A 24,786-nucleotide genomic window follows, 5' to 3' on the forward strand; every position below is an offset into this window, starting at 1 on the left:
TCATGGTAACTTTCATATTTTCATGTGAATATGTGAAGAGAATAGAGAAAGGACAAATAAGATGGGAAATTGAGTCTTTAAATAATAAAAAAAATATTATCTTCCGCCTTTGTTATTAGCCACATCCTTAGATTGAAATAAAGAGTCTTGATTCATTAACGAGCTTTAACCCCAAATTTTTCCGTTTTGTACCTTATTTATATTTGGCATTTGATTCTTACTGTAAACTTACATAAGTAAATGCTAGGTGGAAAGGCTTATATTGCTCAAAGTCTATTCATAGAATATTGCCCTGAAGTCTCCTTATTTAGATATGGCTTCACCATGATATTTGCAGGGTTTAAATTACTAGTATATACAAATATAAATTATTGATTTAAAAAAACATATATGTCGAGTTGCCTGGGTGGCTCAGTTGGTTAAGTGTCTGCCTTTGGTTCAGGTCTTGATCTCAGGGTTCTGGGATGAAGCCCCCCTACCCCACCCCATGCGCATGCACATGTACTCTCTCTCAAATAAAATCTTTTTTAAAAAATTAAAAAATAGGGGCACCTGGGTGGCTCAGTTATTAAGCGTCTGCCTTCGGCTCAGGTCATGATCCCGGGGTCCTGGGATCGAGCCCCGCATCAGGCTTCCTGCTCCATGGAAAGCCTGCTTCGCCCTCTCCCACTCCCCCTGCTTGTGTTCCCTCTCTCGCTGTGCCTCTCTGTCAAATAAATAAAATCTTTTTAAAAAAATTTAAAATAAAATAAAAAAACATAAAGGTCACTTTTAAAGGCGAGTGGATGTGTCCTTTCGAATAGATTTTTCCAAACATATGCTTAAAGAAGCCTACCTAATGAATATTCAGGAAACTTTGATCTGGCTTAGTTTGGGGGATTATAAGACTGATGAAAATTAATTGCACATTACAGGCACACCAAAACCTTACTGTGGCAATCGAGGCAGGACAACTCACAGGTGTAATCAGTTTGAGGAGTAAACAGATTTCTAGTTTTTTCTCTTATCTCTTGATCCTTTTTCCTCTTTGAAGTATTCCAAACTTGCAAATGAAAGACTTAACATGCATGGAAAGTGTGTAAAAAGCTTTAAACCATTGGACTTAGCCATTTTAGAACACAGACATCTATTTTGTAGTTTACTAGTACTTCTTCAGGAAATGTTTTGCTGTTTATAGCATTTGAGTAGTGGTTGGTTCTCTGTATAAAGAGAAACTGGATATTAACTTTGAGTTCTTATTTTCAGAATCACATGTATACTTAGATTTCAGAAGAAGATTTCTCACTGCTTAATTACCTTGGTAGTATAGATTTTCTCTACTGTTTCTTGTGCTATCATGTTTATTTTTAAACAGAAAACTAGGGGTGGCTTAGTCGGTTGAGCCTCTGTTGATTTTGGCTCAGGTCATGATCGACCCTGCGTCGGGCTCCCCACTAAGCCGGGAGTCTTGCTTGTCCCTCTCCTCTGCGTTCCCCCTCTCTCGCACTCTCTCTCTCAAATAAATAAATCTTTTAAAAAAATAAAACTGTTTTAGGTAATGCTGGTCTCATAACTAACTAAAAGGGCCTCCACACGTAAAAATGGGATACTTCTTAATTCACTTATTTTTTTCTAATTGACTTCTTTTTTCAGGGTGTTTTCTGCCACTTATAGGCACACTTAATTAGCCTGTAGTTAAATTCTAGACATTTTACAGGATTAAACAATGGCCGTTTATTTAGTAGTAAACTAAAATCTGATACATTTCTTATACTTCACATGTGATTAAATTTTTTTTGCATGTGATTGAATTTTGTTTTATTTTTTCTAAAGATTTTAGTTATTCATTTGAGATACAGAGAGAGAGAGAGAGCATGAGTAGGGGGAGAGGCAGAGGGAGATGGAGAAGCAGGCTCCCTGCTGAGCCAGGAGCCTGATGTGGGGCTCGATCCTAGGACCCTGGGAACATGACCGGAGCCGAAGGCAGACGCTTAACCATCTGAGCCACCGAGGCGCACCGTATGATTGAATTTTATTTGACCTTTTCATCCCACAATGTACCTGTTTAACAGGTAAAAAGATAAGAGAGTGCTTCTTCCTTATTAAGCACCTTGATTTGCTTTATCTTATCATGCAAAGTTTAAATGTCTGTTGTAGGAGCAAATTAGTTTTGTAGGTTTAATTGAGGTTCCAAGTTCTTTAGGATCTTATACTAAAATATAAGTAGTGGTTCTACTCATTTTTCTCATTTGTGCTTTTATAGCATTTTAACATTGTAATACTTGGATTACCAGGTTCATCAATTTTTGACCATAAAAATCTCAGGGAGTTAGCTCCGAAGGCTGCAGACTCTGGCGGACCTATGAAAATAGGCTCTAGGGATGTGGGAAGGAAGGCAGCTAGAATGGTAGTAAGGTACATCTGAGTGCCAAATCAGATGTAAAAAGAGAAAGGGAAAGCTCTACTTGTACGCTTAAGTCCACTGTTTATGTCACAATTTAGATCTGTCAAAGGAAGGTCTAATGTTCTACTTGTAAGACATAGTTGAACAAAAGTGATACTTGAAACCTACTTTTACAATAAGAAAGCAAAGTAAGTTTCTTTTTTTTTTTTTTTTTAAGATTATTTATTTATTTATTTGACAGAGAGAGACATAGCGAGAGCAGGAACACAAGCAGGGGGAGTGGGAGAGGGCGAAGCAGGCTTCCTGCTGAGCAGGGAGCCCGATGTGGGACTCGATCCCAGGACCCTGGGATCATGACCTGAGCCGAAGGCAGACGCTTAACGACTGAGCCACCCAGGCGCCCACAAAGTAAGTTTCTAATCTAGTTTCTTGAGAGCCTGTTTTTGGAGGTTCTAGCAGGGGAGTGCAGCTAGCTACTCGTACACCCTTGACCAAAGAACAGTTCTCCTCTATCGGGGAAGGTCGTCCTCCTGGAGCTTGCAGCTTCGGGAGGGACACACATGGAGTGGTGAGGGAGGAAGGGGACCCCTGCCTAGCCGGCCAGATCAGCTGAATCAACCGTGGCCATCAGTGGGGTGACAGATGTCACAGCCAGATCGCCCTCACGTCCTCTAATCTAGTTTCTTAATATTCTTGGCATTTTTGCAAGGCTTAAAAAACACAACAGATTTGGTGTAATCAATACCAAAAGTCATGAAAATGTTGATGTAGAATCCAGTTTTGAGTAAAATGGGTGTCCAGATCTGAACTGACGCTGGACTGACTACATTAGAGTCCCTTCTTTTAGAGCTTATGTTTTTGTTTTGGTAGATTTGTGGTGGACCTGGGAATCTGCAGTTTTTTAAGAAGATTTATTTAGAGAAAGACACGGGGCTCGGGGCTCGATCCCCCGACCCCAAGATCAAGACCTGAGCTGAAATCAAGAGTCAGACGCTTAACCAACTGAACCACCCACCCCACAATCCCCCTCCGGCGCCCAGGGATTCAGTATCTTTAACAAGTCCGTTAGAAGTGCTAACGCAGTGCCAGGTGTAAGACCATCGTGGGTCTAGAACTGGAGTCAAAAAACACTGTTTCTGAAAAGGGCCGGTAGTAGGAGTATGATATTTTAGACTTTGCATGCCAGCAGACAAAATCAAGGGCATTATGTAGGTATTTATATACAAAGAGGAAACACAAATTTCCACAAGTTTTTTATGGATGAAATTCAAAATAGAAAAATAAAAATTGTATACAGTATTTTGTAGTATATAGGCTTACTAATGAGAAGAGTGGGATTCTTTTGGAGATGAATAACACTTTGCTTAATTGGGGTTCAAATTTTAATGTTCCCTATCATCAAAATAAGTTGCAAATGTTCGTTTATGCTGATCTGTAGTGAGATTTTATACATTTCATCCTTGAAAAAAATGTCTTTTCATACAGATAGGTACTGCCAAATGAACATATGATGTTTTTAAAATTTTTTTTAAAGATTTCATTTATTTGAGAGAGAGCAAGTTGAGAGCACAAGCTGTGGGGGAGGGGCAGAGGGAGAAGCAGACTCCCCGCTGAGCAGGGAGCCCCACCCTGGGCTGGATCCCAGGACACTGGGATCATGACCTGAGCTGAAGGCAGACACTAAACTGACTGAGCCACCCAGGCGCCCCTGAGCATATGATTTTAATTGAGCATAGTTATTGCTTGGAAGGCATTTATAGAATTCTGTTAGATTCTTCTCGATGTTTGCCTCTTGGCATGTCATTTACATTGCAAATTATCCATTTCCAGTTGGTGGTTAGGTGGAAAGCTCCTCATTGTAATTAAGTGGATTTTAAAATACGAAAATATCCTTTGTACTTACATTGGGGTCTGAAAGATGCTGCAGGAACTATAGTTTGATTTTGGAAAAATACGTGCTGCAAATTTGTGTGAGGATGGAGGTCTCACTTCTTGTTTTAACTTTTGACAGCAAAGAAATTATATAAAACAGTTTGACATCGCTTATGATTAAAATAATGCCAGTTGTTGAAATGAATTACCACAGTATAAGTTTTGCAAAAACTGTTTTGCTTTTTAATGTGGGGCTGAATTCCTTAAGATATATAATCAGGTCTTCCCTAAAGTTAATTTTCAAAGCCATTCATGGTCTGCATTAGTGATTGAAAGTCATTATTTGGAAAAATTCAGTTTCATCCATTAGTTCCAAAAATCTCAGTAAAAATTTACCTCTGCTAAGCTCTTGAACTGTATAATAGGACAAATCAGCATATTCAGCTTCTATTTTTTACAGAAATTCATGGAACTGATGACAGATAAGTCCATGGGAAGTGAATTAAATTTATTATTGACACTTGTCTGGTTCAAAAACACATGATAGACCCATCTGCTTCCCACAAAGTACCGAATCATGCAATGCGCAATCATTTTTAGTCTTTCTAAATTTATCTTTTTTCTGCTGTGCACGTACTTTTACTACCGTCAGTTGTAACATACCCTGGTATATTACAGTTTAGGTTATATTGCTTTAGAGTTTTCTCAGCTTCTTTGAAAGTAGTCTCGGGCGCCTGGGTGGCGCAGATGGTTAAGCGTCTGCCTTCGGCTCAGGTCATGATCTCAGGGTCCTGGGATCGAGCCCCGCATTGGGCTCCCTGCTCCTGGGAGCCTGCTTCTCGCTCTGCCTCTCTCTCTCTCTCATGAATAAATAAATAAAATCTTTAAAAAAAAAAAAAAGAAAGAAAGTAGTCTCATCTGTAGTTCTCCCACACAGACTGTTCGGACAGGCTAATTCTTCAGTCTCTTCAGACTTGGCGTTGATTCCTGGAGTAAACAACCACTCAGCAGTAAATGGTAGTCCTTGCTTGGCCAGCAAACATGAACCACTTGGAAACTGACTTTAGTTCTATTTCCATCTTTTACTTTTGCAAAGCAATCCTGCTGTGATGAACTATTCCCCTTTTAAATTTTGTGATTTTTTTTTTTTTTTTTTTTCCTGTCGCTTTCCTGTGAGTTGGGATTATTTTGAGGAGTGTTTAGTCTGGTAATATGGACGTACATTGTATTCTCTTAGCATAGCCACGGTGTCACTGCATAATAAACACAGTGCTTTTCCATCAAATTTGGTGTATCAGAATTACCCACATTCCATTATGCCTCAAAAGTGGGACATTTAAAGTCCTCTTTTGCTTTTTGTTCTGATGGATATGCACTAGTAAGAAAAAAAAAAGTCATGCTATGGCCCCCCCCGGCAACATGTGAGACATTTTCAGGCTGTAATTGCGTCAGGGCAGCATGCCGTGCAAGGTGAGGAGAGCTGCACATGCAGCCTGTGTCGTGACCGCTTGTGGCCACTGCGGTGTGGAGCATCCTGGCCAGTGCGTAGGCAAATGAGCGAGGTCCTGAGCCGATACAGGCTTATTTATGGACACTGAAATTTGAATTTCATGTCATTTTCAGATGTCATGAAGTATGCTTTTGATTTTTTTTTTCCCCCAACCATTTAGAAATGGACCACACAGAAACAAGCAGTGGGCTGGATTTGGCCTGCTGGTCATAGTTGGAGGATCCCTGCTCTGGAATATAGTTACGTAAGAGGAATACTCGAGTAGCTCTCAACCAGCCTTTCCTTCCGCCATAAGAGCACTCTACCACTGCTGTACTTGCATAGGTTTTTCCTAGAGTCCTGCAATGAGGATCATTTTTTGAAAGTTCCTGTTACACATTGCCAAGCTCCCTTATCTAGAATATGCATGCCTTGCTTTTTAAAAATCGTATTTAAGTCCAGCTTAAATTCCACATCCTTTTAAAGTTGTAGATTCTAAATGCTGTCTTTTATATATTTTAGCTTTGCAGAAGAGAATACTGAATACATCTGTCACTTGTTCAGTAACTGGGCAAATAAACTGCCAAGCTTTCCATACTATGACTGCACATTTGTTTAATAAAAATTACGTTCTCATTTGTGTTCTCAGCTTCTCTGTTACCTTTAGACTCAGGGCCTCTGACTTCTTTTATCCCAAGCAAAGAAAGAATCTTTGTAACACATCATTCTTGTGGATGGGGGGTGGATAGCATTGAGGCCATTCGGGGTTTAGACACAACTTAACAAAATGCGGTTTGTAGAAAGAATAGGATTTTTTAATTCACCGGGACACTGGAGCTTAATGACCTCTCTTATCATTTTGTTCTTGAGGTAACTTAAGCTGAGTGGTACTATCTTGTGTCTAGAACCCAGGCCCACTAGCTGCTATGCCATGCCTAGACAGTTCTGTCAGTGTTGCGAACAGAGGAAAAAAGGACTAAGGGATGACATGAAACATCTCACATTTTAAAAGTCGTAAGTGTGACTTACTGCTTTTCTTTGCAGTTTTATGAAAATTTCCCTTTAGTAACATAAGACAGCCTGAGGAAGGTTCTAATAGAGTCTCAACTCCAGTCATAACCAGCAAAAAGTGAGTGTTAGACTCATGATATTTCTTGCCTGATATGTGGAATTATTTACTTCTGTATCAGCCAGGAGACCAAGCAACAACATAAATTGAATAATGAGTCACAACAAAAGTGGACTTAAGAGTAATAGACGCAGAGAGATAGGGAAAGGAGAACTTAAATTTAAATCAATTGTACAAACTGAAATTGTTGCGTAGAGCAGAACTTCAGTAATTATCCATGAAACCACGAAACTTCCTCATTTTATTGACGGTTAAACTGAGGCCTGGAGAAGTTTAGAAACTTGCCAGATTAGTGTTAGAAAAGGACTGAAATTCACATATTTTCCTTAACGTTAATAGTAGACAACTAGAAGACTTTTTGATCATTTCTGAAACTGTTAGGAAAAAATATTTGAGGGAAATTTCCCCCCCGGTAATTCATACTTCATTCACCACTTTTGGGGAGGAGAGAGAGGAGGCCACCAGGTGCTGGGTGCTGAACTAGGTATAAAATTTGCCTAGAACCAATAAAGCACGAACAGAAGGTGACCTTCAGAAGCTCTTGGGCTTACTGAGAACAGAGACTCCAGTATTCATTTTCCATGTCCTTCATGATTAGATTGCAAACAACACACGTTTTATATTTTTTAATTTGGGATTTTTTTGAGATTGTAAAAAGACAGGTTTTCTCTCTCTCTCTCTCTCTCTCTCTTTTATTTTTTTGTTTCCCAGTAACACCCTCTAATGCTACTGTGGGAAATTTCTCCTATGATAGTATTCATCTTTTTATAGCACACACGTGTTTGCACGTGCTCGTGTGTGTCCGCGCGCGCACAAGTGCGCACGTGCTCATGTCTGTGCATGGGTTTAAAATTGCTTGTTTCACAGTAGCTTAATCTGGGGGGGGGCCTGACCTCTCAACAGAAGGAGGCTTTAGTTTACAGCCATGCACATTAAAAGGTACTAAAGCCATTCTTGTGTCCCACTCTCGGTTTTCTACGTAACGGAAGGATCAGTAGTATCACCTATGGTCTAAAATGGTGAATTAACATCGTTTTTTTATGTTTGGGGAGTTATTTTCACCATGATGTATTTTTCATAGGAATAATATGTTATTTACACTCCTTGAATAGATAATCACTGAGTGGTAGTGGAGAAGGCAAAGCGTAGTCACATTATAATCAGTTGGTGGTGGGGACTTTAAATACTAGAGATAACCCACATGTTCAAATGTGTGAAAGTGAATTACAAATATTTTGTACAGTCTCAAGTGCACAAAGGACTGTGTAAGTTACACTGATGAAACTTCCTTCAGTAGAAGTTGAAATTTAACAACGGAGCACATGCATATTTCTCTAATTATTATTATTTGATTTGGGTGAGATTATGAATTCCCAGTAAACAGAGAGGCCTGTAGTAATTTGAACCTAAAAGATCTCAGATCCACTCTTAGGGAATGCACTTAAATCAGGACACATCAGGGAAAAGAACTTCCGCTTTTTTAATATTTATAGTACCAAGAGAAGAACAAATAGGAACAATTTTCTTTTCCTTCTTTCTTTTTTTGAAAAGAGAATTTAATCGCTCCTTGAGCTACAAAGTTACCTTTTCCATATTTAAATAGAATAGTTAAAGCATACATAATACAGACCCATTCTTACAAATCCTTGAGTCCAGATTTGTTGATGGAATTACGAATTTTTTGGATTTCAGAAAGATAATACAGTGCATGTACTGTTTATTATGTAAAATCCATTGTTTTGCAGCACAACGTTTGAATAGTTTTACTAAGTGGGAGAAATAAAGGCTGTAAAGAACCTAACCTCAATTCAGGTCAAGTTTTGCTGCGGGTTAAGTGTTGCAGCCAAGCTTACCAAAAAACTTGTAGATGAGGGGTTGTAATTTCTTTGTGACCTTCACTTTGTGATCTACTACTTTAATTTAGCATCTAATGGTGTAAATATTTCATATGTGGCAGTTATATCAAAATAATTATTATTCGATGACGTATAATGTTATATTAGTATACCAAAATTTATTAAATCATTCCCCTAATGATAAATGGAAAAATGGACTTCCAAATCTTGCAATCATAGGTAGTGCTGAGTAAAATATCTTTTTGTTTGTAACGTTTTGTTTATGTTGAATAAATTCCTTAAAATGGGTAAAAGTTCATTAAAAGTTTTCACCCACACTACTCACAACTTTCTAAAAAGTTTGAACTTACAAGGTCACTAGAATGAGTATACCAGCCTCTCTGTACCCTCAGAAATAATGGGTTGGTTATAAACATGTACTTTTTGAAAGTGGAAAGGGGGAGCTTGCTGCTTTAGACAGTGTGCTCATGTTAAGGTGACTTTAACTTTCATTTATTTGGCCATGAATTAAGATAAACAGCAGTACTAATTGAAATAGGTTTTTGTGTAGTTGAACTTTTATTGTCAATTTGGATATGGAACCTTTCATTTTCTGTGCTGCACAGAGCCCCCTTGCTCTGGGGTGTCTGAAATGAGAAGCATCGGGGATCACAATGTGGAGCCAATCAGAGTTTGCACCTCAGTTTATTACAGACACATCTACAAAACACATCTCTGCTCTCGGCTTCAATTATTTTCATCATCATTTCACACTGTTGGGTAGGAGAGAGTCAGTAGAACCTTTGTGGCAGTAAGTAGTAAGCATCTTAAAAATGTTTAACCTCTTTGCCTTACTAATTCTTCTGAGATCAGTCAGGGCATAATTTAAGAGCACATACAGCTGTACTCAAAGCTGTTTATCATAACTTTATTTTTAAAATATTAAAAATGTTTACTAAAAAATTCAAATATTCAACATTAGATCAGCAGTTTTATTTAACTTATTACATAATAAATACTAGGAATTATTTTGACCATTAAATTTACTTAACAGTTATTTAATTGGAAAAATCAGGACACAGACTTGTCTGTATTATTTCAACAGTGTTAAATATACAAAAAGGGATTGGAGGAAGATGTCCTCAAATGTTAACTGTGATCCTCCCTGAGTGGTGGAGGTGATGGCTATTGCCTCTTTCCTCCTTTGTTCCTTTTACTAGTTATCAGTTTCCACAGTGAATTTATATTAAATCTAAAAATCAAGGAAAAAGCCAATAAATGCAATATACAACACTACCAGTCAAAAAACATCTTTTTTAGAAATTTGCTAAATTTCATTTAAGGTATCTGACGTTACGTTAAGTATTTAATATACACGTTACTGAAAGGAAAACAGTTTTGTGAGTCAGACTTATACATAAACAGAGTGACTATCTCTTATCATATTTGTCCAAGAGACTCTACTTCAGTATAACGGAATCATTATTTGTTCAAATTTTACTTTTTAAATACTTTTGGGTTGTACAACAGTTCTATAAGTAAATAATTGGGGTTTATCGATTAAGCCCAGATTCCCTTTGGCCTGTAGATCTCGGTCAAAACACAAAAACATTAATTTTTTCAGCAAAATTCATGCTGTAATGCAAAAAATATCCATACAAGTTTGCCCAGATAATCTCTTCATTAATCCAAAATGAATTCCTTGAAGGTTTTTTCCCATCTTGTAAAAATCATCTTTAGGTGCTGTAAATACTCTATAACGTCCAGAAAAAAGCAGAACCATCTATCACTGCTTACAATCATGAGGAAATCAGCCAGGCACTCCCCTCAGGCACCTCAGTACACCTGTGTACTTCTCCATGAAGACACCTGAAGGCAGCCGTGCTCAAAGTGTGTCCCACAGATCTCGGGGGGCTCCCAGACACCCTATGGAGTCTTCAAGTCAGCACTCTTCATAATGGTACTAAGCTGTTCTTCGCGTCTTCCCTGTGTTCACAGTGGCCCCGAGGGCACAGAGAGAACAGCAGTGGCTGTGAACAGCCAGCACCTAGCACAGGTCCAGGCATTGCCCCCCCCCCCCCTAGCCCGGGGCCCGGCATTTCCCCCCCCCCCCCCCGCAAGGTTGTTGTGTCCTCACTGTCGTGCACTTGTGGTTGTCATTTCTCATACAGCCCCCACTGTCACTTAAGATTATCCCTAATTAAGCATTAAAAATTGTTTTAAATCCCGACCCTTGAGTCCACGTGGCTTTCCTGTTCTGTGTGATGGGCTGGGAGGCACATGGAAACACCCCTGCAGCGTACGGACTCAGGATGAAAAGCGCTTTTGCAACTGGTCGGATTGTGAGCTGAATCATGGAACACCGTTTTTACTCGAGAAACCAACCAACATACTCAGACTTGGGCATTGGACAGACATTTTTTACAAAAAAAAGTGAAGTTAGCCTATCACTTCAAGGAAAATACGGGAGAGTATTTGTTGCCATTGGTAAAGCTTGAGCTTTGAAGTGAAAATCAAAATTTTAGCAAAACTTGTTTTGGCCCACCACTGTGAGCTTGTCAGCTTCCCAATACTTAAGACTTCCGTGAGAGGTGAAAGAGACACTCATGACTACGATTTTCTTACTATGGTGTAATGAAACGTGTCAGCACTTGGAAGCTCTGCATTACTCAGTCACCCACCATGTTCCTGTGACCGGGGCATGGTGTTACAAAACAGTGGTCGGGTAAAAGATCCATTCTAAGTACAGGGTAAACCAGCGAGCTAACTTTTTTAAAACTACCACTTGTCAAGTTTTGGTATAGTAGCAAAAATATCTGTAGTTGTCAGAAAATATTTTATTAAAATGCTCCCTTTGCAACTACATTTTTGTGAAAGGCCAGATTTTCTATTTTTTAAATTTCTTAGTTTTACTTTCTAATATGGTAAATATTAATAGCTATAACCCACATAAACAAGGTCTGTTTGGGATCCTCAAGAATCTTAAGATGTGTGAAGGGATTCTGAGACCAAAATAAATTGAGAAACTTCTGTAAGGTCTGTGACCCAGTGTGGTCCCGGAAGTCACCTGAACTGCAGAAAGTACTGGTCGGTTGCGTCCCCTCCCCCCAGCCCCCCAGCCTCAGATCAGAACCTGTAGTCAACCAAGATCTTCAGGTGATTTCTCCTACACATTAAAGAAGCACTGCCTTCAGGAAATTATGGAAGCAGCCACGGGTCGGGCGGGGGGCGGTGGGCACTGTGCTATGGTAATAGAAATCCAGCAGGAACAGAAAACACAGGGACAGCAATCCTGGGAGAAAGACAGAGACAGAGCCCTTCTTGCCCCAAATGGCTCCCCTCTTCTCTGTCCATCCTCTGTTTAAGTATTTCCTCTTAGGAGTATATTCTAGATATTCGAAACTGACTGGAGGTTTAATAGAAATCTGGGCTCAAAGAGAGTAGGCTGGTCACTCAGGAAAAGACCTAAGGGAGACATGAAGCTTGCGTTATCCAGAATCTTCTGGAGCAAGGCGTGTCTGTCCAGGCAAGTGCCTGTTACTGATTTTACAGTGTCCTCACCTCATCTCTGGTTTGCTCTTGTCACTAATGATAACCACCATTGGTATACACTTAAGGTAGAGAAATGTAGACAAAAAGAAGCCCCCTTAAATTGTATGTTTATCTCAAAAGCAATTTTCACCTTTTAATTACATCTTCCCTTTGGATACCTGGATCGTTTTGTCACTAAGCGTCCATGTAATCCTGTCCACACAGACGGTCACTGGGGCACCGCCTCTGGAAGGCACTGGTGGAATTACCCAGCCTGTAGCAAGGGGCAGCAGCAGACACTGTGTACGTTCTTAGTGGGGTCGGTTGTCCGGTCTGAAATTTGTGACTAAGCAAACTGTGTTTAGATTAAGTGTACAACCAGACAGTTTAATGTAAACTGTTGTAACAATCTTAATTTCTAAGCTCTAATAACTATTTATTTTCTTCTTATTTTAGGGTGAATCTGTAAAATATTTCCTGGATAACTTGGATAAACTTGGAGAAGCGGTAAGTTGTTGTTTATGTTTATCGCCATTTGAAAGCAGTAGTCAGGATATTAGTGGGGAGGTTTAGAAAAATTATGTATTGAAATAGCTGTTTGCTTCTTCCTTTTTCCGAGTGGCAGTATTCCGACTCTTGCTGCTTCATTTTTTCTCCCTCTGTCATCCAGATCTCTGCCATTTCCCTGAGGAGCGCCCTGCCCACTAGTTCATGAACGTGAAACTGTTCAGAGAAAGAAGTTTATGTTTGAAAATCAGATTGCACATTATCTATTTTACTTCAGGGTCTTCTGTGGTGGGGGGGGTTGTTTTTTTTTGGTCAGCAGAAACAGAACACAGTGGGTTGATTGATTTCAAAACCTTTTAGCAAATGGTATTTTTCAGTTCAGAAAAGGCCTGCTGAAGAGACTCCACGAAGTAGGAGAAGGAGTCACCCTTGGAAGGAGAGTGGACGGTTTTCCTCTCGGCCAGCGCTGTGGCTGGCTCAGGCTGCCTGGGCCTCCTGCAGGCACGGCAACTGCTCTGTGTTCCGCGGGGTGGGCGCAGGCCAAAGACTGGAAGAAGGCTTGCTGTGCTCAGAAAATGTTTGAATGTCACTGCCCTAGAGTCATGTGTTACCTTCTGGACTTACCGAAACATTATATGCCTCCTCTTAAAGCAGATTTCTGTAATACATGTTAATATAATCATACGGGTTCTTTGAAAGTCACTTTAAAAATAAAACCGAAAGAAAGCACAAAATGAAAAACCCATTGCAAGTAGGAAAGTGGCGTACTGATATATCCAGGACATGTGAAAATGTACCTTCTTTTTGCAAGATAATTTTTACATTCTCTTATTTTGGATTTTGCTAAATTGTGCTTATCTCTAAGTCCTTAAGCCAGTGTGTTTTTTCGCTTGCCTCTTTCCTAGACACCTGTGTTCCAGAAGTTGGGATCTCCATATTAATGGGTTTTTACTCACTCAGTCCACATCAGTGAAACTTTGTATTAAGACTTTATTTCATTGTCTCTTTTCCATCTGGTTAGACTGTGAGCCTTAAAAAAAAAAAGTTACATATAGGCCAAATGGAGAGAGCCCTAGTAAGAGTTATTTCATGTTTTCCCCTCCAAACAGGGCTGCCTTGACCTGCTCTTCTCAATTTGCCTTTTCAGATAAGCTTTCCTTGAGCATACCATACAAAGTAGGACCCTCCTCTTGTGTTCAGCATCAGCCCTTGCTTTTTTTCAAAGATCGCTGCTCTTTCTGCAGTTGGCTTATTTATTTATACGTTTACTCGTCTTTTACCTCCCTGTTGACATCAGAGCAAGGACCTCATCTCTTGACTGTGAAGAATTGAGTTCTTGAGGCCTAGTGACAATGCCTGGCATACAGTAGGCGCTCAGCAAAGAGGGAATGAATGACTCTTGAATGAATGACTCCAGGCCAACTCTAGGCAATCTGTACTAGCTGCTTAGAGTCTTAGGTTGAGAACAGTTCTGAGGCCACATCTGGAATAGAATGAAGAGTGCTGTGATCAGTAGGTGGGTGTAAAGGAGGGAAGAATAAATCTGGCTGTGCCGCAGGTGGGCCGTTCCTTCTGTGCATGTCAGACAAGTCCCGGGATTGCATTTGCTTCTCCGTCTCTGACTGAAGTCCCGGGACCACTGAAGCCCTGCTGTGTGCCCAGCCCCATGTGGAACAGCACAGGGGTGAACGACATGCGCTCTGCAGCCAGACCACCTGGGTCCCGAGCCCCGTTCCCTCACAGACTGGCTCTGTGTGACCACGGGCATCTCTGCACCTTAATTTCTTCACATCATGGGCATAGTAGGAGAGCTCATAGGGTTATGGGATGATTACATGAAATAAACCCCATGTCTTAGTCTGCTCAGGCTGCCGTGACAAAACACCACAGACTGGGTGGCTTCAATAGTAGACATTTACTTCTCACGGTTCCGGTGGCTAGAAGTCTCAGATGAAGGTGCTAGCGTGGTCATTTTCTGGGGAGGACTTTCCTCCTGGCTTGCAGACTGTGGCCTTCTCTCTGGGGCTTCTTCCCACGGCTCTTGCTCAGCGCATACGCATGGAGAGACAGACCTCTCGTACCTTCTTAGGAGACCACCAGGGTTGTCTGATTAGGACCCTACCCTGTGCCCTCATTTCACCTTAGTTATTATGTCCTATAAAAAAGCCCTGACCCAAAATACAGTCACTTTGGGGTTAGGGCTCCAGCATATGGATTTTGGGGGGACATAGTTCAGTCCGTAGCACTCAGTAAGGTATTCAGAATAGTGCCTTGCATGTAGTAGTAAAGGCTCGTTAGATGTTTTGTTCTTTGAACCCTGTTTTTAAGGAACTCATTCTAGTCAAGAGACGAAATTATAACATACATAAAACAAGCAGAGGACAATTAAATGATACTCATCGTGAAGACAGTATTAGTCCATAGAATGGAGAGAAATGTTCTGGCCGGGGAAGTTGGAGCTAGCCCAGGAGAATAAAGAAATCTGAACTGTCTGAAGGGGGAGATGGAGTTAGATACATGTAAAGAGGAGATGCGGCCCACCGAGATGGGGGACAGCTGGATGTGTTTAATGTCAGGAGGCACATCCATCTGACAGAGGACCTGTGACGTTCTTGGCTCTAACTTACATAAACAGATTTCTAGAAGGCAGTTGCTTGGGTCTGGACGCATTGTTCATTGTAGTTGCACAATTGTGCAAGTGAATGGTCATGTAATGGTACCAAGATGTGCAGCTTTGGGCAGGTCTTGACGCTAGGCTCTGTGGCAAGCTGGGCAGCGTAGAGCAGAGTCTGCCGGTTCCAGAAAACGAGGAGTAAAGCGGGTCATGAAAGCCAGTCAGCAAAGTTCGGATTGGATGCAGTGAGGAAGCTCCCCGTAGGTTCTGAGGTTATGATGTAGGAGCGGGGTGAGCGGGGAGCGGCCGGCGGGAGAGTCGGCCTCACAGCTAGACCGCGTGGGCGCACTATGCCCAGCCCGGTTCCCGAGCACTTCCCCCGTTGAACTCATTTGGCCCTCATGTCGCCCTTGTGAATGTTATTGTCTGTATCTCACAGATGAGGAAGGGGAGACACAGCAGGATTAAGTGACTTGGCCAGGGTCACACAGCTAGTCTGTGAAGCGCTGGCTCTGGACTTCACAGTTCTCGAATCACTGTTGTTCCGCCAGACCAGTTAGCACTTGATTACATTGTCCTGGATTGGGGGCTTCATAGGAATTAGCCTTCAGCTTCCTAACCAGACTGTGAGCCTCTAAGTGAGGCAGTTGGAACTTGTAATTTTTATGGAATTAGAAAATTAAAAAACAACAACTCAGGGCTGGCTTCTTTCTGCGGCAGCTAGTACATGTGTGCGTGGCATTTCTGGAAGGCACTTGGGCTCTAAGTGTCCAGGGTTGTCAAAAGGTTCATAATCTCTTACCTCACGATCTTAGTCCTGGTTATTTCGTCTCAGGAAGTAGTCCAAAAAGGGGGGCGGGGGGAGAGTATGTGTGTGAGAATTTTAATTGCAGAATTTTTTTTAAAGTAAAAAATTGGAAACAACCTTCGTGAACACTAGTCGGGGAATGTTTATGTAAATTACAATACGTTCATTCATTTGGCATATTTATGCTTCTTTGAAGTGAAATACAACTATATCAGCACGTGTAACAGTTCATGATGAAATGGTAAGCAAGAAAGTAGGGGCAGGCTAAAAATTGTGTGGATGTGCTGATGATAGGTCAAGTAGTTAAGTATGTGAACAAAGGCTAAAAGGAAGCCTGGAAACACCAACGTGTTTTGTGAAGCCCCTAGCGTTATTTAATAAGTGGTTGTGGATTTCAGGTAACTGAGAACTGCCTACTTTTTTTTTTTTTTTTTATTAACTCCATTGCACCATTTTGAGGAGATAAATAATCACGTTATAGTGAAATTTCAAAATTATATCACGCTATTTGGAAAAGCATGAAATACAGCATTATAACCATCAGCGTTGTTTTTAAAATCTTGCCTTGATTTAAAAAAAATATATTTTGACCTTGACGATGAGCATTAAGAAGTTCTCATGTTCAGTATTGCCAAAGAGCTAAGTCAAAACATTCTGGAAAAGCACTAGCCTGAGAAGAAAGAACCAGTTATACTGCATCCGGAAGTCCGCTGTCCGGGGTAGCCAGTGACTCGTGAGACGAGCAGCTTCTGTCTGTCCGGGGTCTCGGAGCTGACTGGTCCCGTTCCCAGAGAGGGGGCCTTCGCATAAGCTCTCCCTCTGCAGCAGGTCAGCCCGCTGTGGTCACCTTCACTTCACGGGCCGAGGCGCTGACAGAGTGACTACTTGTGTCAGAGGTGAGAAGGCGGGAGCACGGCTGCTTGGGCTGGACGCCGCAAGCAGACCTGGGAGGCGCCCCGAAGTAAAGTCATTGCATTGGCTGGAGTCCAAGCAGCATTGCCCACGCAGGTGGTACGGCCGCGGCGATGATGTGGAGGGACCCTTGGGCGAGTTCCTAGTCGCGAAGGTGGGGCACAGGAAAGGAGCGTTTAGAATGAGCTAGAGAGAGGTAGGCAGAACCTTGCACTGGGAGCTGACCCTCAGGAATCGGCATTTCAGCCCTCCTTGCTTTTCACAGCGAGGCAGGGAGCAGGTGGTCGAGTGAGGAGTAGGGTCTCTGGCCGGAGCGGAGGGTGGGTCCGTGAGGAGTGACAGTAAAGGTAGATACATGGCGGTGGGCAGGATGACGGGACACCTGGTAGGGAAGACTTCAATCTGCACATACTGCAGGAGTGAAAAACATAGCCTGTTGAGCCAGTCTTCCTACCCTAACATTTTAATCTGTCTTGGCGTTTTGTAATGAGAATAATAGTACTGATGCTTTAATGCAGCCAGGAGGAGTCATCAAAAAGATAAGTTTGTGGGATGCTTGGGTGGCACCGTCGGTTAAGCGTCTGACCTCTGCTCAGGTCATGGTCTCTGATCTCCGGTTCCTGGGATCAAGCCCTGTTCACGTCTGTGTCTGCTTCTTCCGGGCTCTCTGCTCAGCGGGGGGTCTGCTTGTCCCTCTCCCCTTCCCCTTGCTCATGCTGGCACGCTCTCTCTCAAATAAATAAATAAAATCTTTTTAAAAAAATATATTAAAAGATAAGTTTGTTTGCATATCCATTCACTCAACCAGCTAGTTCATTAGCAACTTTACTTACTTCTGGGTTACCAAGTGTAAAGCAGTTTTTTTTCTTTTCCAGGATTACATTCCATCACAACAAGATATTCTGCTTGCCAGGAGACCCACCAAAGGCATTCATGAGTACGACTTTGAAATTAAAAATGTTCCTTTCAAAATGGTTGATGTGGGTGGTCAGAGATCAGAGAGAAAACGATGGTTTGAATGCTTCGACAGCGTGACGTCAATACTTTTCCTTGTTTCGTCAAGTGAGTTTGACCAGGTGCTCATGGAAGACCGACTGACCAATCGCCTTACAGAATCTCTGAACATTTTTGAAACAATCGTCAATAACCGGGTTTTCAGCAATGTCTCCATTATTCTCTTCTTGAACAAGACAGATTTGCTTGAGGAGAAAGTGCAAATTGTGAGCATCAAAGACTATTTCTTAGAATTTGAAGGGGATCCCCACTGCTTAAGAGACGTCCAAAAATTCCTGGTGGAATGTTTCCGGAACAAACGCCGGGACCAGCAGCAGAAGCCTTTGTACCACCACTTCACCACTGCCATCAACACGGAGAACATCCGCCTCGTTTTCCGCGACGTGAAGGATACCATTCTTCACGACAACCTCAAGCAGCTCATGCTACAGTGATGTACAAAAGACTGGCCATTTTAATACCTTTTGTCCTTTTGATTGTTTTCTGTTTGTTTTGTTTTTTAAAATAGCAGTTTACGACAGGAATTAGAAAAATCTTGATTCTAAGTTTAACTTCTTGGAAATCTTAGTCCTCCTCCTGCCGACTTTGGTTTGTGGCCGAAAGCTGCTGAATAACACATCGCCGTTACCTGTTGACGTTCAGCCTTTGATCTGTTTCACTGTGGCTTCCCTTTGAGGGGGTTGTAGTTTCCTGCCAAGCCTCTGACTAGGTAGAGTTCAGGCTTCAGCTTCTCCCACTTCTCAAACTGAATTCTGTAGTGCCAAGTATGGAAGGTGTCCTCGAGTCTTTATTGGTATGAGGTTAAGGATATTCAGTTCTACAACAAGCAAGATCCCTTTTATCTGCCTTGTGCATGGCGGCGACACTTGTCCTAGCTTTATGGTGACCTTGTTTGAAAGGGCTATTGGGAAAAAGTTTGATCTAAGGACTGGCATTCTGTAGCTTGACACAGATTTAGCCTTCGTGTTTTTTTAATTGCTTACATAGAGCCAGTTGTTTAGTTTTAAAATTTCTGTGGTTTCTGAAGGTAATGTTCTTAGTGTTTTACAGTTTACATAAGGATTCCTGGTCTGACGCCAATGGAGGTTGACAAATGGTACGGGGCAGGGGGACGGGGGCAAGAGACAAGCCAAGGCCCTACAAGAGTGTTGGATGCAAAATAATCAGTGGAATATAATGGGCCCTTTCATATTTAAGTCTCATGTAATAAATGTGCCATATGTGAAACATTCTGGCCATAGCAGCAACTGTAAAGATCGCAGGTCACTTGATAACAGAGCTTTCTGAGTAAACATACCCTTTCCAGGCTGTGACGTGCTTTACGCTCACACTTGCGTGCCCTGCCTCGGGGGACTCGGGTCCTGGCTGCGGAGAAGCACTGTTGTACATCACAGACATCTTTCTTTTGTTCCCCTGTCTGTTCCCATCAACTCCAGCTGTGGCATTTCTGGGAGCTTTTGTTTAGTTGGAGCTTGCCAAGAGCAGTGTTTTCCTGTCAAACGACCCAGGAAGGCATTATTTGAGATTCCTGTTTGTTCTTGGTGTGTCCCCAAAAGATACATGTACATGTTTATATCATTATTGCTTATGAAATTCTGGCTTTATTGAGGTACATTTTGAATGTCTTGAGGATACTTCTAAGAATAAGTAGTAATTTTTTTTAGCTCACACCGAAAGATGATTACATTTGACCTCTCCTCACCACTTAGATGAGACGAGAGCGTACCCTTGAAGACAAGTATGGTAATAGTGACCTCCTCAGAGGGGCTGGTTTGCAGTACCGAGGATACTGCCTTCTGGGTTGGGTGTGGTGTGAGACCGGGACTGGAGAAGCAAATGCCCAAGGCTGGTGACAGTTGGGAAAATCGGACAGCTTTTCTCCTTTTCCTGAAAATTGTGATTAAGACTGTGATATCTGTCACTTTACTGTAGAGCTGTGTTCTCAGGTATTCTGTTGGCTAGAAAGTCCTTGAAAGATTGGTCAACATTACGGATCACGCAGCCTTTCCAAGACCGTGGCTCTTGGTCTGTTTGCTGTCTAGTGTGAGAGTAGGGCTTTTCAAGATGCTAACCAGGGATTGTTCTTAACCATTCCTGACTTTTCTTGCATTTGAAGTTCCACCATCATTTTATCCATAGTAACTTCCAGTGTGTCCATGCCTTGGTCATCCTCGAGCTACAGACACGTAGCCCAGCATCATAATGCAAGTCTTCATAGTATATAGCTCATGCATGTTTGAATAGTTCTACATCCAGTGCTTCTTGCCAAAAAGAATATAGTGTTTAAATTCACAGAATTAGAATAACTTCAGTGCTAGTGGATATCTGAATAGGCGCACAGTAACATTCAAACTTTTTGCTGGAGAGTCTGTCTACACGTGAATTGTGCAAATAGTTTAATTGAATGGCCCAAACCATTGAACTCCAGTGAAGGCTAAAGTAAGTTCCCTGTACAAAGGGGAAACTTAATCTTATTTAAGTTATATTTAAGATCTGTGATAGAAACCATAAATACTGCCTGACAAAGCAGCAATCACCAAGTTATCCCGTTTTGACTACCACCAAGAGATGTTAAAACACCAAATAGACACGGTATTATTTTGGGTATTTGTGATTTTCTTTCCTGATGTTTGTGATGTCTCAGATGTCTCAGTGTTGTTTTAAAATAAAATCTAGACTATATTTTGAGGCAGCAGAGTACTTCTACTTAACGGCCGACTTGTTGAGACAGTGGAAGTGTGAGTCTCAGTCTGAAGACTTTAGCTCACATTTTTTATAGACTGTACTTTAAAACCATTTGAAGGAGTCTTAATACCTGTATTATGAAAACTAGATCCTTTTGAAATACCAGTATATGAAGAAGGAGATGAAATTTAGTGAACCAAATTAAAAAGGTGCTCATTGCTTTCACTGTGCCAGTTTCCCCTCATCTCTAAAAAAGTGGTTTAAAGTTCTTTGGTCTGTTTGCTTTTTTAAGTCTTAATGATTATGATTTGGAACAAAATGTGCCTAATTCTCTAGTACATTGTATTCCTGAATCCAAATGTCTTCTCATTGAATTCTTAAGAAATGTCACAAAAGTGGCCTCATTGGCCTTGAAGAAATATATAATATACAGAGTTGCCTTATAAAACAAAGAACACCACAAATTTGGGCCTTGATTTTCGTAGGGAAAAGGTTTTGCCAAGTGTTTTCTGAGGCTCCACATCATGTAAGGCCTACCTCTGCCACTTAAATACTGTTTTTTTAATAACCCGAATCGTTGCTTTCTGCCAAACGCCGTATGACGTGGCCATCTTCACTTCAGTGTTACTGTCTGGCGCGGGCACTTGGTAGCTGGAGAGCGGCCGCCGCTGGAGAAGGTGAGGAGGATGACAAAGCTCACCCATTGCGTGTTTTGTTTTCTTTGAAGTTGCACCAACGCATCTTACCCGGTGAAGATCCTCTGGTTAATCTCTTAAGTTGAGGTGGTTTAGGGAAATCCTTTTTCGGCCGGTGGCAGTGGTTGGTTTAAAGTAGAAGGAAGTAAGTGTATGTCAATACCAGAAATGATTAGAAGTATTGATTTAGATGCAACAGAAATCATGCGCCCTGTCATTTTTTTGTAGGAGAGAATGAGTAAATCTGAACTTCCAGTGTGTACCCAAGTACTTGTATTTATGCTTTTGATAAAAATGTATTTTCTGCCTTAGTACACGTATCCGGTTATGCCTTATTTATGTGAAGAATGAAGTTACCAAGTCATGTTCTGTTACGTTCTGAAATTCAGATCACCATTCGAGAAAGCCTCAAATTGGTGCTTTCATTATGTAATGATCCATTTAGACAAAACCCCAAACCAAGCCATTTGAAACAAGTCTCTCTCCATTGCAATTTGTAGCAATGTTATTTCTGTCTGTGTAATAAGAAGGCTAAAAAATCAGTGTTAACTCTTAATTTCTTATTTGAATCCATGAAATCATGCCTGTAAAGCTCAAACATTTGTAACAAACTCCCCAATAAATCTAGAGAAAGTCACTCTGTTACCTTTTTATTGCTTTTAGTTTAATTGAAGGAATCAGGCACAGAAAGTCTGCACGTGTCTTTTTCAGTAGGAAGTGTGACTTCTCCTTCTGGGTTACTTTATGTCGCTTTCCCATCGTTTCTGCACGTTCGGTTCCATCCGTCGCTTATGCACGGGGTGTGCCGCTTGCCTGTAAGGACTGATTTTCTCTTATTGATGGGATGCAGGCTGGCCTTTCAGCCTAGCAAAGCATGAGGAACCGAGGCAGGCGGGGGTGGGGATTGTACGAGAGCGGGTGTGTATGAGTCTCCACATTCCAGGTAAGGCAAATGGTATGATACATAGCCATTATCTTATGGTACGAGGTTAGGGCTTAATAACTTTATACTAGATATTGAAGTATAAGTTGACACCCGAACATTTTAAACAGGTTGGACTTTATGGCTTTTTCAAGTCCCATCAAGGCCATGTTAGCCTTAGGCTGGTGAGTGATTATTAACAGCATTTGAAGTACAGTGTTTGTAGCACTAGCATTCTTGTATCTGTACTTGAATGTATAGTTAGCATGTAAGTGAATATGTTCATTCTTGTGGCATCCAGGTCTAACCATCTGATTTCAAATGCCAGAGCTCCTAGGGAACAAAAAGAGTGAATGACGGGGCAGTATTTTTTGGGTTGATGGGAGGTTTGGGGACCTATCCAGATCTGCTGTTGATAAAAAAATTTTCCAGGTCAAAGTATGGTAGGACCCACTATGCATACATTTTCAATCTGTGGATGTCGTGGTAGAAATATGCTACTTACTGGGTATCTGATTTGGGTTTGTATTTAGAAAGCTTGTTTATGGTATTTCTTGCCATAATAAGTGATGCATCTGTCCTCATTTATTCCCATATGATGGTACCAAGGGGGAACAAAGAGGGGGCGGGTAAAGATTAACTCTTGGAAAGTACATGTAACAATGCAACAAACTATACCATTTACTCTCTCTTTGCCTCTTACTTGAAAGCAGAATGGCAACATGTATTAAATGGCTTTTCTGTACCACTCTACCTGAGAGCTCATTTACCACAAGACACCTTATCAAAAAGTGTATTTTGTAACAACCTCACAGCTACTGTACCCAACAAAACGTGATTTGTATTAGCTTTGTATAAAAGTATTTGTGGCTTAGGATTTTTTTTATACGTATTATATCTTTTTATAACTTTCCAGGAACTAAGAAGCACGTTATCTGATGTTGTTGTACATTTTTTTTTTTCTGTCAGTGCTTTAGTTCAGGATTGGCAATAAATTATTTCTAAAGGAGGTCTGAAAGTGGAAAGAATGGTTTGATATTACACCATGAGTTGCTAGTCATGAAGGCTTTTTACTTTTGTACATATTTTGCAAAAATTTTGCCTCTTGCTATTAATACTTGCTTTGTAAGAATTACTGACATTTAATAAACATTTATAAACTATTCTATACCACGATGTTATTTAAACCAACAGTTTGATAATTGTGAAGTGTAAAGCAGATAGTTAAATTTGAAAAAGCAAAGGCATAGTGATTTAAAGCCCTGAAATCTCTCAACAGATCTCTAACAGTATTTTGCCTTCCTATTAATCTATAAACTTGTCCTTACTGAAGATGGGGATGTGGACTTCATCCAAGGAAGCTCCCAGACGCTTAATGTGTTTGGACATGGGAATGGGGGAAGGGCAGCCACTCCTTTTTCTCTCCCCTCCTCTTAAGATTGCTTAAACCACACTAGGGTGTTTGGAGTCGTGGTTTGTCCACCTGCGGGAGTAATGCTGTTAGGTCCGTTGTGATCGAAATGGTGTTTTAAAAACAAACCCACATATTAACACTCATTTTTCTTGTTTCAATAAACTTTATTTTAGATCGTGATTTATAGAAAAAATTGCAAAGGTCCTGAGTTCCCCAATACACCACACCCTTTAAATAGTTGCCCCAGTTATTACATCTTGCCTTAGTCGGGTACATTTGTCATAATGAACCAATACTGAGACTTCATTATTAACTAAAGCCCACTCTTCATTCCCATTTCTCTCATGTCCCTTTCTGTTCCAGAATGCATCCGGGATACTAGGTTATGTAGAATTGTCCTGTCTTCTTCGTCTCCTCTTGGCTATTACAGGTTCTCAGATGTTGCTTGTTTTTGATGACCGTGGCAGGTTTGAGAAGGAATACTGGCTGGGTATTTTGTAGATGGCCCCTCTGTTGGGATCTGTCTGCTGTGTTTCTCATGATTAGACTCGGGTTATGTGTTTGGGGGATGGCAGAGGCGAAGCACCATCCTCATCAAATCCTATCTGGCATACCACCCATCTTTTCCCTTCACAACTTAAGCTAAATTAGAAATTGTTAAATGACTTTGGGCATGTTCCTACCTTTGCTTAAGTGGCATATCTCGAAAACAGCATGTACTTGCCCGAAGCAGAATGAAAGACCTTTCCCCACAATCGGGGTCGTGCAGCAGGTGTGAATAAAAGTTGGGTGGCCATGGCTGTGCCCCAAACCGATTGGCTCCAGGCCTTAGCGGCAAAGAAACGTTCTGTTCCAAGGTCTCACCTTGAACATGAATTTCACTGTTGGTCCCAAGGAAAACGGAGAGAAAAATTTGGACTGAGAAGTATCTACAAATCTACAAATATCTACAAACCTGTACCTTGAAAACAGGTCG

General features: G+C 41.2%; 1 protein-coding gene across 3 annotated transcripts in view; it reads left to right on the forward strand.

Annotated features, from left to right (window-relative positions):
- GNA13 (G protein subunit alpha 13) overlaps nucleotides 1-23,559 on the forward strand; it is a 41,235-nt gene extending 17,676 nt beyond the window's left edge. For 2 of the 3 annotated variants that reach the window (XM_021678522.2, XM_021678523.2), the window contains exons 3-4: nucleotides 12,696-12,746; nucleotides 17,956-23,559. In XM_021678522.2, the coding sequence (XP_021534197.1) occupies nucleotides 12,696-12,746; nucleotides 17,956-18,528 (624 nt within the window). In that variant the 3' untranslated portion in view covers nucleotides 18,529-23,559. The remainder of the gene's footprint in view (nucleotides 1-12,695; nucleotides 12,747-17,955) is intronic. The other variant, XM_044921588.1, reaches the window with a different exon arrangement.
- The last annotated feature ends 1,227 nt before the right edge of the window (nucleotides 23,560-24,786 follow it).

The sequence above is a fragment of the Neomonachus schauinslandi genome, chromosome 15 (genome assembly GCF_002201575.2).
Source record: "Neomonachus schauinslandi chromosome 15, ASM220157v2, whole genome shotgun sequence".
Classification (NCBI taxonomy): domain Eukaryota; kingdom Metazoa; phylum Chordata; class Mammalia; order Carnivora; family Phocidae; genus Neomonachus; species Neomonachus schauinslandi.